This window comes from Lagenorhynchus albirostris, chromosome 13 (assembly GCF_949774975.1).
Source record: "Lagenorhynchus albirostris chromosome 13, mLagAlb1.1, whole genome shotgun sequence".
Lineage (NCBI taxonomy): Eukaryota > Metazoa > Chordata > Mammalia > Artiodactyla > Delphinidae > Lagenorhynchus > Lagenorhynchus albirostris.
In genome coordinates, this window is record NC_083107.1 from 25,906,092 (window position 1) to 25,922,153 (window position 16,062).

Genomic DNA, 16,062 nt, shown 5'->3' on the forward strand with positions numbered 1-16,062 from the left:
AATAAACAAATCGTGACACACCCACACAGTGGAATACTGCTCAGTGGTGAAAAGGAACGAGCTACTGATACACACATCCATAGATGAAACTCAGAACACTGTGCTCAGGGCAAGAAGCAAGACTCAGGAGGCTACATGATGTATGGTTCCATTCATATGACATTCTCGTAAAGGCAACCCTACAGGGACAGGAAATAAGATTTTTTTTTTTTTCCCCTTCGGTACGCGGGCCTCTCACTGTTGTGGCCTCTCCCGTTGTGGAGCACAGGGTCCGGACGCACAGGCCCAGGGGTCATGGCTCATGGGCCCAGCCGCTCCGCGGCATGTGGGATCCTCCCGGACCGGGGCACGAACCCGTGTCCCCTGCATCGGCAGGCGGACTCCCAACCACTGCACCACCAGGGAAGCCCCAGGAAATAAGATTTGTGTTTGCCAGGGGTGGGGAGAAGCGCCTGGCTATAAAAGGGCACGGTGGAGTCTGGGGGGTGATGCAACTCTTCTATATCTTCATTGTGGCAGTGGCTACATGACCGTAAACATCTGTCAAATTCTTCAAACTGTACACCTCAAAGGATGAATTTTACTGTAAGTAAAAATATCTTAATTTAAAAGATGGGGAAGGGGACCCTATAAGGGTAGGTCTTGTGAGTACCACTGATGCCTTATATTAGCGGGGCACTCACACTTTTCCACACTTGTTACCACTATTAGAGCCTCAGAGTCAACCTGGGGCGGAAAGCAAAGCTAAGCTGAGTCAAGAGAGCCTCCCCAGCCAGGGCCAGACCCCAGGCCAGATCCGTAGGTAAGCATTCTTTCCACCACAGTCCTAACTTGGCAGGACACACAGGGCCCTGACCCCACTGCCCCACCCCTGCCCACTGGGACTGTCCACATACTCATCATTGAGGCCACATCTCCGGCTGGTGGGGTTCCCGTACTTCCGGAGGGTATCGGTGAGCTCCTGGTAGAGGGTGTCTCCGAGGCTTCGGGGGATGCCCTCCCAGGCCAGGATGAGGATGACGATCACGGCATTCTGGCAGTGGTGGCCTGCCCGGTGCCGCACCAGGCAGAGCAGCTTCTCTTCCAGCGTGTGCCTGCGGATCACCTGCAGGGAGGTGGGGCGGGGGTGCTGTGAATCACAGGAGCCGGGCACCCATGATCCTCTGCATGGATGCCACACCCCCTCACCTCTGCCCAACAGACCTGCGGGCGCAGATCTTTAGGGCAGTGTACCAGGGGCGTCACGCCTCGGCGACAGCAACCACACAGGCTAAAGGACCATTATAATTAGGGAAAGAAAAACATTAAATAGCAAAATAAAAAAACAATTACTACAAAACCTGAGTCATTGGTGATGTATATAGACTTAGGGATAAGAATATCGAGTTGGCCAAAAAGTTCCTTCAGGTTTTAAGTAAAAATAAAAGACATTTTTTATTTTCACCAAGAACTTTATTGAACCATATATTCACCCTTTTGTTCCACTACCTTCTGCCATTTTTCAGGCAACTTCATAATTCCATCTTCCTGAAACTTTTTCTTTTTGAGCAAAGAACTGTTCCAGGTGCCTTTTACAGTCTTCCAGGGAACTGAAATTGTTTCCATTAAGAGAATTTTGTAAAGACCTAAATAAATGGAAATCCGAAGGTGCCATGTCTGGTGAATATGGCAGATGAACCAGAACTTCACAGCCAATCTGTAACAGGTTTTGCCTGGTCATCAAAGAAACACGCGGTCTTTCATTACCCGGATGGAAGATTATGCGTTTTCTGTTAACTAATTCTGGTCGCTTTTCATCAAGCGCTGCTTTCAGTCGGTCTAATTGGGAGCAGTACTTGGAATTAATCGTTTGGTTTTCAAGAAGGAGCTCATAAGAGAGGACTCCCTTCCAATCCCACCACATACACAACATCACCTTCCTTGGATGAAGACTGGCCTTTGGTGTGGTTGGTGGTGATTCACTTCGCTTGCCCCACGATCTCTTCCATTCCACATTATTGTACAGTATCCACTTTTCATCGCCCGTCACAATTTGTTTTGAAAACAGAATGTTTTCATTAAGTTTGAGTAGAGAATCGCACGTGGAAATACGGTCAGGAAGGTTTTTTTCGCTTAACTTACGTGGGATCCAAACATCAAAGCGATTCACGTAACCAAGCTGGTGCAGATGATTTTCAGCGCTTGATTTGGACATTCTGAGTAAGTCGGCTCTCTCCCGCGTGGTATAACGTTGATTGTTCTCAATTAATATCTCGATTTGATTCGCTATCAACTTCCACAGGTCCACCCGACTGTGGAGCACTGTCTAGCAAGAAATCTGCACGGAACTTCACAAGCCACTTTTGACACATGTGATCAGTCACACCACCTTCTCCATACACCGCACAAATCATTTTTTGTGTTTTTACCTTTCTTGAAATAATAAATCATAATATGCCAAAAATGTTGTTTTTCCTTCCATCTTCAATATTAAAATGTCTACACAAAAATTCACCAATTTTGATGTTTTTTTTTTAATGCACTCTGATATGACAGCTGTCACAATCCAATCCAATTGTTTCGAATGAAGTTAAAGACAACTAAACGCTACTAGAGCCAACTGACGGAAAAAGCCGAACGAACCTTTTGGCCAACCCAAAACATAGATAAAATTATAAGCCAAAACATATTCAGAGATTTTTTATGTTGTCCTAAAACATCTGCAGAGAAAACGGTGCATATCTGTATGTTTTTAGTTAAAAAGCAAGGGTCTTGATGCTGTGGAAACCAGTTTTTGGTAGTTCCTCAAAAATTTAAACAAATATAACCAGGCACAACTAAGAATACACCCAAGGGAATTGAGAGTAGGGATTTGGACAGGTACTTGTACCCCCATGGCCAGAGCAGCATTACCTAGCAATAGCCAAAAGGCAGAAACAGCCCAAATGTCCGTCAACTGACAAATGGATGAACAAAATGTGGCACGTCCATTCAATGGAATATTACTCAACCTTAAACAGGAACGAAGGTCTGACTCATGCTACAACATGAGTGAACCCTGAGAACACTATGCTAAGTGAAGCAAGCCAGACACAAAAGGACAAATACTGTATGATTCCACTTACGTGAGGTACCTGTACGTGTTAAATTCATAGAGACAGAAAGTAGAATGGTGGTTACCAGGGGCTGGGATGGCGGAGAGAGAGGGTTTGGGGAGTTATTGTTTAATGGGTATAGAGTTTCAGTATGGGACGATGAAAAAGTTTTGGAAATAGACTGTGGTGATGGTTGCATAACAATGTGAATGTAATTGATGCCACTGAATTGTACACTTAAAAATGGTTAAAATGCCAAATTTTATGTTATGTATATTTTAACACAATTTAAAAAAATTAATAATACCAAAACCCATTGAACTATATACTTTAAATGAGTGAATTGTATGGTGTGTGAATTATATCTCAATAAGGCTGTTTAAAAACAAAAAAGCGGGCTTCCCTGGTGGCGCAGTGGTTGGGAGTCCGCCTGCCGATGCAGGGGACATGGGTTCATGCCCCGGTCTGGGAGGATCACACATGCTGCGGAGCGGCTGGGCCCGTGAGCCATGGCCACTAAGCCTGTGCGTCCGGAGCCTGTGCTCCGCAACGGGAGAGGCCACAACAGTGAGAGGCCCGCGTACCGCAAAAAAAAAATTAAAATAAAAACAAAACAAAACAAAAAAGCACAGGCCTTGGGCATTGCTCTCCTCTTCACTCATTCCCTAAACACCGTCCTGGCTCACACAAAGATGTGTCAAGGCAAAGGGTCCAGGAGTGGGGGATGAGGTGGCTGAATCTCCCCCCAAAATCCCAGGGAATTCTGTGACTCGATAAGATGTGGGGACCTGTGAAGAGGGGAGACTGGGAAGGGCTCTGAGTGGCAGGAGGAGGGACAAGGACTCGAGGCGGGGCTTCTACAAAGGACTATAAGCAGGGGGCTCACTTATATACATAACTACATGCTTTAGCAAGGGGCGCAGATAGTCGGGAGAGGGGTGAAATGGGGAGACCACTGACGTAACACAAGCAAAACAGATGAAGTCGGAACTAGAACAATGGGGGGAATGAAACAGGAAAAGGAATGGATTCTAGAGACCTTTAGAAGAAAGGGAACTTTGGGACCACCTGACTATAGGAGCTGAGGGACAGGGAAAAGTCTTAAATCACTTCCACGTTTCGTGGCGCAGAAAAGTGGGTGAGTGTGGGCCGTGTTTCCTGGCAGGTTAGCAGGGAGCATGCTGAGGCCAGAGGCACTCTGGAACACTGGAGTGGCTATTCTAAGCAGCCCCAACAGAATGGGTGTGGAGCTCAGGAGATGTCTGGGCTGGAGACAGACTTGGTCATGAGTACGTCAGTGCAGGGAGATGCTGAGAGAGCCACCGGGCAGGAAATACCAATAAGGAAAGCAGGCCAGATGTACAACTAAAGAGTTGGGGGTGGGGGTGGGGGTGGGAAGCCAGACCTCTCTCCAACAACCATTGCCTGGTGGGAACTCCAGCCGAGTGTACCTACCTCTTCCAGTTTTGCAAGAAGAAAACAGAAATCCAGATTTTCACATGAAATCTCTCCTTTTAAACACAGGAACACCAAATTCGATTTTTAAAATTGTAGTAAAATATATGTAACTTAGAATTTAGCATTTTAAGTGTACAGCTCAGTAGCATTAAGTATATTCACGCTGTTGTGCAAAGTATCACCAGAACTTTTTCCATCTCCAGAACTTTTTATTTTCCCAAACAGAAACTCTACACCCATTTAACCCTAACTCTCCATTCTCCCCTGCCCACAGCCCATGGTAACAACCATCCTGCTTTCTGACTCTATTAACCTGACTACTCTGGGTACCTCACAGAAGTGGAATCATACAGCATTTGTCCTTTAATAACTGGCTTTATTTCACTTAGCATAATGTCCTTAAGTTTCATCCATGATGCAGCACGTATCAGAATTTGCTTCAAAAATTTAAAGGACACCTTGTATGCTACACAAAACATATAACTGGGCCAAGAGTTCCTGTTTTGAGCCACAGCAATAATGGTGTCCCCCACCCTCACCCTTTGTGGAAGCATCGATTACATCATTATCTATAAAATTGTTTTTGTGGCTCAGTAAATATATGAACCTGCCATTAATCATATCCCTGTGTGACTGGCCTACTGCAGACTGAGCCGGGCATTTCATGGGCATCTGCACGCATCGTAGGTACTAGGGTTTCTGAGACACTACTGTCCACCTCTGCTCACTGCCTGGGCAGTGCATCGACTAATTGCACTCATGTGCAACACACGTTCAGAGCACACAGAGACACCCGACCTGTCAAAGTCGAGATTGAGGTCACGCCCTTTGGGTTTCCCAAGTGACAAACACATAAAGGTGCCTAGGCATGAGCAGACAGCCCTGTGGCACCCTCACAGGTCTCTGGGTACACTCAAAAAAGCTATAACAAAGCGGAGCTCCCTATCCACACTCTAGGAAGGAACACAGCAGGGTGAAATACACAAAGTGCGAAAGTCAAAGGCCAACGTAAGGTGTGAACAAACCAACACTCGAGCACGGCAACGCAGACTGTTCACACGCCATCACAGGACTGTAAACAGATCACCTAGACTCTGGGCAGGAATTCCCTGAGCGCTGAACCTAGAACAGCACCAGGCAGAAACTCAAGTCTATTCCCCCATAACTCTCACCCTCGGTACTTAGTTCCAACTACCGGGGTTCCCCAGCAAGTCTATTCTACCATGCCCCTGAAGGGTCTTCAAATATCCGCCTTCTGACCTGTTACCTTTACAGGCTGGCGAAGCAGTATGTCTACGATTCTTCTACCGAAAGCCCATTTTTCCCGTGTGCAGTGTTTGCTTCTGGCACGCCTCTGTTTATTCTGAGCCTTTGGAATGCTCCGTGGGTCACCCCCTTACTCCCATGCTTGGTGACTTCCATACTTTGTACAGGCCACCTTAAAATCAGAGACTACCAGCAGGCTCTCTGGGTAGTCCCCATTGCCTTCTTAGATCATTCTCTCAACACACATTTGCTGGACATCCATGAGGCACCTCAGCTTTGTCCCCCAAGATCCTAGCCGGTTAAGTCTAGAGCTTGTCGGGTACACTGCTTGTAATGAAGGTATTGGTTGGGGGTTCAGGCTGCAAACACAGACATGAACCCCAGTTGGAAAGAAGACCCAGGCTCTAGACATGGGACAGGGGAAGTGGGGAGAGCCACAGAAGGCACTGTCCACCACAGGCAGCTGGATGCTGCCAGTCCCCCGTGGCCAGGGACCACTTCCTGTGCTCTTGATGCCATGCCGCCACCAAGGATAATCTGTCCTTCTTAGCATTTGTGGGTCACTTCCCCAGGGGTGGGGGGCAGGGAAAGGGAACACCTGCCTCTCCTCTAACTTCCAAGGAGGTGGAACTCTAGATGAGCTCTACAACCAAAATACATAGGGAATTTGGTGGCTGTGTAGGCAAAAAATAAGAGAAGTCCACCACACTATGAGAGATGGTTATAAAAGAGGAAAAAAAAAACCCCACAACTCAGCACGGCCTTTTTCTTGCCACTGTAACAGTTCTATGATCTACCACTCTTCTCATAAAAAAATTTTCTTTCCTCTCTCCTTTTATCTTCACTCATCAGATACAGAATTTCCTCACCTCTCTGTCACTATGTATTCCCTTCTATCTAAGCTTTTCTTTCAAAGCTGGCATCCCCCACCAGACTTGGTGATACCCACAAGTTATTCCAACCTTTGGACAAAGCACTGTGCTACATGTGTCCCGCTCTGGGCATTTGTCCACAGACTCTGGAGGACCAAAGTTCTGAGGACCAAGTTCCTCCCCCATCATTCTGCTTTCCTCTCACAGCCCCAGAAACTGATCTCACGCTTTACCTGGGCAACTTCCTCCTCAGCCCTCAGCAGAGACATACAAGTGCTGGTCAAGAGCTAAAGCTTGACCATGGGTGTCCGGGGACTGGAAATGCATGTTCTCATCCTCAACACCATCCACATAGCCAGGTGTTTTCTTTCTTTAAGGTGCTGTTTCTGAAGCCGAGAAGTCCCTCTCTCTACCTGCGCCCCAAGGATCTTCAGTTTCTTGCCCAAGACTTCGGAATTCCTCAACAACTGCCTGAATTAGCAGGAGAGAGGGACAATGCCATTTCTCTGACAGGTTCTCTGGGGGGTAACACCCCACCCTGCTCAGCCGCAGACATAGTCAACCTCCCACTGTAATGACCGTCTTTCACAAGGGTGGGGACAACATGCTTCTACATACCTGTGAATACTCTTAAGTATTCCAAATTTTTCCAGATAATTCTTCACTGTCTGAAAACGGCTACAAACGGATATGTGGTAGTTCAGGTTCAGACACCTTTTATTTTCGTTAAACATAAAGGTGCAAAGGCATGTGGTACAGACCAGATAAAAACAGGCATGTGTGCAGACGGACAGAGGATGACAAAGGTCATCTTACCACCATCCCTCACCCAAAGTGAGCCGTGTGTATGTTCACCCAGCCTTTTTGCCTTTGTCAACATGATTCTCCTCACCAGGAATGCTGCTACCTTCTCCTGGCCCATTTAATATGGCCCCACGCATATCCACCTTCTCTGGGAAACTGCCTGAACACTCCTCCTGCCAGTCATGTCCCTTTTGCCCCTGAACTCTACAGCACCAAGTCTGCCTCTCAGTGTTAAAGCTCGATTATTCAAGTCTCCATGATCTTACTTCCTGTGTCTACATCATAAGCAGCTTGAACACAGGGATGGAGCCTTCTATGTTCCATGCGTATTCTCCCTACCAAGCACTGAGCAAACAGCTACCTGATAACCTTGCTGCTGCTCTGGGCACTGGTTCCACAGGGCTCTATGAGGACTGGAAGGGGAAGGTCAGAAAACTTTGGGTGAAACTGGGGTCTGAGTCATTGACGTCCCCTCTGCCAAGACACACAGGCTGCCTTATAGGAAACAGTGGCTCAGAAGTAAAACAGATGCAGTGCTGTCCCTGCCCCTGCCCAGAGGCTTAGTTCTTGTGGACAGGAGACAGGAACACCTGCAGCTCCAGGGCACACAAAGCGGGCAGAGGAGTCACAGGGACCATGGTGGGGCTCAGCCTTGAGCAAGATGACATCTCCAGCTTCCGCTTTTCCTCCCTCCCTCTGCAGCCCTGAACCACAGGGGCAGTACGAGCTGAGCGTAATGACCAGAGCAGTTCCAAGGCCAGCCTTGGACATCAGAGGCTGGCATTTAAACAAAGTGAGGACTAACAGCTGAGGCTGGGGGAAGATGACCCTAACCAGCACCAGATGCTGGCTCACAGCTCCCTGGACAGTGCACACGCCTGCCCTCCACTCCCCGGCCCAGCTTGGGCTGTGGAGCTTTGATACGTACCCACTTTGCGATGGGACAGCCACGTGAGCTCTTCCCTTCCTTCCCCGTGTAGATGACCTTCTCGATACGGATGGCTTTCCCCTTCTCTCCGTACCTGGAGAGGGAGACAGAAGGCACCATTAGCACAGCTGAAGCCCAAAGGAGAGCAAGTCTTGGTAAGAAGGCAAGCCTCAGTGTGTTTCAGCTAGGGTTTCTAGTTACTGTGGGGCAATAGAGAAGGAAGAGAAAGATTTAAATGTTTATTCCGTGTGAAAGCCTCTGCGGACACAGCTCCACTTACAGACTCCCAGGGCCTCTGGTCCACCCGGCTCCGCTCTGTCCCAGGGCAGAAGGTCTCTGATTATTACCTCTGAGCACTCAAACCCAAGGCTCAACACAGGCATTTGTATCCAGCCCTGTTAGCAGAGTTAGTTATTTATAAATTCAGTAAAATGCAACAGACAAAACAAATGGGGAAACCCTTATTATTCTCTTTCAACAATCCCCAACTGACATTTGAACAGATGAGGACAAGATAGCTGAGGCCAGGGCGAAGTGACCCTACCCAGTACAAACTGGCTCTGAGATTCCCTTGGACAGTAAACACGTCTGTTTCCTGCATACACCCCTGCCCTGGCCCATACATGTGTGCACACACTCAGGGATTCACCACATTCAGAGGTGATGAAACTGTGGCCCCCAGAGCTGAACTGACCTGCCCAAGACCACACAGCTACCTGGGGGCAGTGGTGGTTAAAGTGCAGCCTTGGAGGTCAGAGAGCTGGGGCTTGAGTGCCAGCGCAGCACTTCCTTGTTACAGGACCATGGCCAAATGACTGAACTTCTCTAAGCCTCAGTTTCCTCATCTGTAAAATGGATATAAAAATGGTTCCTGTCTCCTAGGCTTGGGAAAAGATCAAATGAGATAATCCACAGGGACTGCCTTAAAGTACTCTGAAGTTCCTGGCATGAGGGAAGAGCCCAGTAAATATTAATTATTCTTAATACTGTAAACATCCATCTTGCTGAATTGTCTTATTTTTAATAGCTTTTTAGTTTCAAGTACAATAATATAATCGTCTACAAGTACTGGTTATTTGCCACCTCCTCCTTTCCACTTTCCATGCCTCTATTTCCATCTCTTTTGTGTCTGTACTGGCCAGCCCCTTCCAAAGCACTAGCAGGCATCTTTGCTTATTTCTTGACTTTACTGGAAATGTTTCTAACTACTCATCCCTGGGCATGAAGCTCGCTGACTTTGGGACAGAGATAGAGACTCCCTTACTTTGAAGGGCTCTACTAAGGGTTTCCTGTTCTAAGGATTTTTTTCTTTTCTTTTCGTTTTTTTTGCTGCATTGGGTCTTCGTTGCTGCGCGCGGGCTTTGTCTAGTTGCGGTGAGCGGGGGCTACTCTTTGTTGCGGTGTGCCGGCTTCTCGTTGCGGTGGCTTCTCTTCTTGCAGAGCACGGGCTCTAGGCACGCGGGCTTCAGTAGTTGTGGCACGTGGCTCAGTAGTTGTGCACGGGCTTAGTTACTCCGCGGCATGTGGGATCTTCCCGGACCAGGGCTAGAACCCATGTCCCCTGCAATGGCAGGCGGATTCTTAACCACTGCACCACCAGGGAAGTCCTTGTTCTAAGGATTTTTAATCAAGAATCGATCAATTTTATCAAATACATTTTTAGCAACTAAGGACACAGATGATTGAATGGTTTTTCTCCTTTGGTCAATTAACAAGGTATGCTATTTTAACAGACTGTCTAAAGCAAACAATCCTTATATTTCTGTAATAAATCCAATTTGGTCACAGCATATTTTAATATACTATTTAATAGAGGATAATGTTATCATAGCTACTACATATTCTGTTTTACATATTCTTTATATAAATACATATATAGTTACACATAATTCTTTATCTCATCCACTCTACTTCTAGGAATCTCTACCTCAGACATAACTGTACAAATACACCAAGATTTAGGAACAAGATATTCATTGTTGCATCTACAAGAGAAAATTTAGAAAGAACTTAAATATCCAGTATAGGACTGGCTAAATAAAACATAATAAAACAAATGTCCATGCAATGGAAAACCATGTAGTTGTCAAAAAGGATTCTACAGAACTGTATGTACTGACACGAAAGAAATTAAGTGGGGTGGGGGGTAATAGCTACAAACATGGGGATAGTATGCTTGACCCCATTTTGTTCAAAATTTCTCTATATACATATGTGTCTCTTCACAAATGCTTAGAAAAAATAGTAACGTATGCGTCAAACTTTAAAAAAAATTTTTTCTTCTAAGAAGGATAATTATTAGAGAGCTTTATTCACTCTAGACTTTTAAAAAACAGACTTTTATAGACATGTTTTATTTTTGTAATTGGAAAAGAAAACAAATATTTAAAAAAATGCTTCTGGGCTTCCCTGGTGGCACAGTGGTTGAGAGTCCGCCTGCCGATGCAGGGGACACGGGTTCGTGCCCCGGTCCGGGAGGATCCCACATGCTGCGGAGTGGCTGGGCCCGTGAGCCATGGCCGCTGAGCCCGCGCGTCTGGAGCCTGTGCTCTGCAACGGGAGAGGCCACAACAGTGAGAGGCCCTTGTACCGCAAAAAAAAAAAAAAAAAGAAAAAAAAAAAAGTGCTGATCTAAGGTTTCTCTGAGTTCAATGTTCTCTATTTCACTCAAGACCTCAGGAATGAGGTGAAAAGCTGATAACTGCCACATTAAAATTCTAAGGCTACGTTAGTCCCTTATAGAATGTGTTTGGAGACAGGACTCTGGGGAGTTTATATAGCGTGGTCTGGCTCAAGAGGAAAAGACCAGATAGTGCTGCTTTTGTTTGGTTCCTGGAAAACTTTCAGCTCCACAAGCATCTATCAGGAGCGCAGAGCCTGGACACTCAGTGTGTCCTGGGGTCGCTGTGGGAAGAACAATCTGAGGTGACCATACTGTTCGCACTGGAACGGACAGGATATCGTGTTCCCCACAGGAGGGTGAGCTGAGGACACAGACCAGGGCTTTCTGACCAAGACCTTTCCCACCGTCTCATCCTTGTGAGAAATGCTTCCTGTAGTGAACTTCATATTTGAGAGCAAATAAAAGGGCCAAGCACTGTCTGATCAGTTAGAATTTTTTTTTTTTTTTTTTTTTTTAACCAGAACCATCTCTGTGTTTAAAGACAACCAACCAACTCTGGATTTAGTTCTTTTTTCTTAAATGTCTTACTTTCCGGCCTATCATTAAGAGGCTAGGATACAGGTGAACTCCTAGACCCTACACTAAGTCTGGAAGGGTAGGCTGAAACCTTATTCTAAAGGGTAACTTCATCGTCTTAGCCAGTGATTCTCAAAGGTGGTGCTGGGACCAGCATCCCCTGGGAACTTGGGAGGAATGCAGACTCTCGGGTCCCATCCCAGACCTGCTGGGTCAGAAGCCCTGGGGTGGGGCCCAGCGATCTGCGCTTTCACAAGTCCTCCAGAGACCTGAAGCATGCTCAAGCTTGATAACCGCTGATCTAAAGTTGTGATTCTTCAGGGTTACCTTTATCACACATTAATAAGACCAGTTCCCCCCACACTCAGAGGATTTGCTGGCACGGTGTTGGTGCTTTCATTCCTAGCATGAACATTTAATGAACTCCTAGGCTGCAGAGAATCCCCTTTCCAGTTAGAGGACACGTGGCCCTGTGCAGCAGGCCATTCTCAGATATGGGTTTGAACACCTGACTCCAATTATCTATGACAACAAGGACCTGGGTACCCAGGAGGTATGGAACCCATTAACAAATCTGATAATATTTTAGGACTTGCTTTCAACCTCCTTCTTTCACAGTCTTTCCCAGATAAACTAAAAGCACCAACATCCCCTAGATTTCAGTTTTCTTCCCTCTTTGCCTTGGCCAACTCCTGGCAGTGGAGTGGTCCTGCAGAGTAAGGGTTGGGCGGGAAGTCTAGAGAAAGAGACAGCCTGGATCATTCACAAACTAGACCCCCCTCCAGGTGATTTTCAGCAATCATTCATTCCCCTCCTGTTCCAGAAGGAGCTTAAAAAGATGTCTATGTGATAAAAATAACAGGTGATGAAATCAGAGTAAAGGGGGAAACAGATAGACATGATGTTGTTATGCAAAATGCAGATGGTGGGATCTTGTGCATATTTTTAAGAGATGAGCCTAGAACATTTCATCACATGAGAAATCAAGGAAGCTAATGAAGACTCCTTAGGGTCATGTCAAAAGGACTCAGGAGTGAACCTGAATAGGCTCCCACGGGCCAAAGATGAGAAATTACGTTCCTCCTAATGAGGATACACAAATCTGGCTCTAAGCTTACAAGCAGCCAACATAAAGATGGAAACACAATCTGTTCCATGATTTACAAGGCCCTTAAGATAAAAATAAACCAGTTGCTGAGGAAAAACACAAGTATTCCTGGTCTTGAGAGGAATTCCTCCCTTGGATCAGTTTCTGGAGAATCTACACTTGGCTGTTATTTTTAAAGCAATGACAAAAAAAAAAAAAGGACAAATCTCAACTTTATCATTATCTCTTAATCCTTATTTCAAAACATACTCTTCTATAACTAAAAGTTATTGAGAGAGCTGTCTAGAAATCTTGCAAAATTGCTACCAAAAAACAAACACACATAAAAACTATCCCAGATCAAACCTGTACATTTGACTCCCCTGCAGCCCTCAACCTGTAAACAATAGTGTCAAGATTCCTCACAAAAATCGCTGGCCAAAAAGAATGCTCAACATCATTAATCATTAGAGAAGTGCAAACCAAAACTACAATGAGGTATCATCTCACACTAGTCAGAATGGCCATCATCAAAAAACCTAGAAACAATAAATGCTGGAGAGGCTGTGGAGAAAAGGGAACCCTCTTGCACTGCTGGTGGGAACGTAAATTGATACAGCCACTATGGAGAACAGTACGGAGGTTCCTTAAAAAACTACAAATAGAATGACCATACGACCCAGCAATCCCACTACTGGGCATATACCCTGAGAAACCCATAATTCAAAGAGTCATGTACCACAATGTTCATTGCAGCTCTATTTACAATAGCCAGGACATGGAAGCAACCTAAGTGTCCATCCACAGATGAATGGATAGAGAAGATGTGGTACATATATACAATGGAATATTACTCAGCCATAAAAAGAAACAAAATTGAGTCACTTGTAGTGAGGTGGATGGACCTAGAGTCTGTCATACAGAGTGAAGTAAGTCAGAAAGAGAAAAACAAATACCGTATGCTAACACATATATGGAATCTAAAAAAAAAAAAAAAAAGGTAATGAAGAACCTAGGGGCAAGACGGGAATAAAGACACAGACCTACTAGAGAATGGACTTGAGGACACAGGGAGGGGGAAGGGTAAGCTGTGACAAAGTGAGAGAGTGGCATGGACATATATACACTACCAAACGTAAAATAGATAGCTAGTGGGAAGTAGCCGCATAGCACAGGGAGATCAGCTCGGTGCTTTGTGACCACCTAGAGGGGTGGGAGAGGGAGAGGGAGAGGGAGGGAGACGCAAGAGGGAAGAGACATGGGGATATATGTATATGTATAGCTGATTCACTTTGTTATAAAGCAGAAAGTAACACACCACTGTAAAGCAATTATACTCCAATAAAGATGTTAAAAAAAAAAAAAACTCGCTGGCCAAAATAATGCCCGCTCCAACCTCGAAGCTGTAACACATACACATGTGGGCACATGCAGGCGTGCGTGAATAACCCACACACTGTTGTAAATGTTTCATTCTCACCAACAATGTACTAGGGTTCCCTTTTCTCTACATCCTTGCCAACATTTGTTATTTGTAGACTTTTTGATGATTCTTATGGACTCAGAGGTGCTCTTTCAATCAGTCTTGAATTTACAGATTGGGTCCTGGATCAAATGCTTTTCTGATGGGCTTCTATGAACATAAATGTTTCCAGATAGTACACGATAAGTGTTTACAGCAGATCACTGTGCTCCATCCATCTTACCTTTTATTCATTCAGGGGTATCACTACATTTATTTAGTTCAAAATCATGTTCCCTGCTATATTAATGACAGTATTAGTTACCCTGGTCAGACAAAATCTGGTCCCCAAATTTGTAGAAATTCTAAGCTATAATTCTCAGCCCCCAGCCTTCCACACATCTGTATGTCTACGTATATGTATGAGCAAACATGTTTATGTCTTACATAATTTACGCCTTTGCTATTAAAATACTAATGTTTGTTATAAAAATGCAGTCAGTAAATGCAGATATGATGTAGACACCCTGTATGTAATATTTACTAGTAAGCACTATGTGCTTTCCAGACATCAATTCAGTTTATCCTCATAACTCTCCTCCAGTGTATGTACTTTTATTTTCTCCATTTTGCAGATAAGAAAACCGAGTCACAGAGAAGAAAAGCAACTTACCAAAGAACTCATCAGTAAGTGGAAGGGCCAGGACTGGACCTTAGTCTAGCTCCAGTGTCCATGTGCTCTCAATCACCAAGCTATTTTTACCTCTCTACACACTGGAACTCACAGTATTTAATAGCTACTGTGGACACGTACATAGATTTTAAAGTTTCTATCGGTACAAAGCTACTTAAAAAAGCAAAACAGAGCTGTCAAGTAAAAGCCCTATAGTCTTGAGTTCGAATTGGAAGTGTATATAAACTCAGTGTATGTATTTAATCACTAAACAGTAGCAAAACTAAAAAACCTACACATACCTCTTGGCTCTTTCTACTGAAATGGCCTAGAAAAATGAGCACCCCCAGCACCCAGAGTCTGTTTTCTAAATATTTCTTCCCCCAATAAAAATACGAGAAATCAAGAACTAGGATCATGTCAAAAGGACTCAGGAGACAATGTGAATAGGTGCCCACTGGCCAAAGACGAGGCATACATTTCTCCTCTTGGTGGTAGAAAACACCACCTAGGAAGTAATTTTGAAAGAAAGAAACAATCTGATTCTGATCAAGCCTTTAGATCTAACCAATTTACACGACACAGGGCAGAAGAACCTGTTAAACAATACCACAGGAAAGGTAGCAGCAAACTTCAGACCATGAGAAACTCTACAGGACATACAACCATTTAACCCCATTTCTTTAATAAAAACTGTTTCAAGAAAGAGTGAGATAAAAGGGGGTTATGGGGATCTGTAAAGGGCAGACCTATAGAAAAAAGAAACCCTGGGCCCTGGGGGTGAAAATCCCACATTCAACTTTTCAGTCTGTGTATCAGGGATTCCTTTCTGTAGGCTGTCTAGTATAAGGCAATGAAAACGAGAGGTGCTTAAAAGCCATATTCTGTTAACAACTTGCCCACTTCTCCTTGGACATCTGTGCATCACTCACCGCTCCTCCATGAGTTCCCGGATGGAGGCTACCGTGGGGCCAGATCCCAGATGAGTGTAATACGGACCTTCATCTTTCTCCACTATTTGTTCTGCAGAAATACAAAGTAAACATTATTTGGAGACATCAATTCATTAATATTAATTTAGGAAGGCAAACCATCAATAGGAAAATTAATGGCATAGTACAAAACAGGAAATTCAATGGCTTATACACATGTGGAAATATGTTCACCCCCATTAGAAATCAGGAAATACAAATTAAAATCACAATGAAACACCATTACACACAGACCAAATTGGCAAAA

General features: G+C 44.9%; 1 protein-coding gene across 4 annotated transcripts in view; it reads right to left on the reverse strand.

The window, feature by feature from the left end:
• TET3 (tet methylcytosine dioxygenase 3) overlaps positions 1-16,062 on the reverse strand; it is a 114,997-nt gene that overhangs the window by 16,305 nt on the left and 82,630 nt on the right. For all 4 annotated transcript variants that reach the window (XM_060169553.1, XM_060169554.1, XM_060169552.1 and 1 more), the window contains 3 exons: positions 15,756-15,846; positions 8,403-8,496; positions 897-1,105 (listed from right to left, as the gene is read on the reverse strand). In XM_060169553.1, the coding sequence (XP_060025536.1) occupies positions 897-1,105; positions 8,403-8,496; positions 15,756-15,846 (394 nt within the window). The remainder of the gene's footprint in view (positions 1-896; positions 1,106-8,402; positions 8,497-15,755; positions 15,847-16,062) is intronic.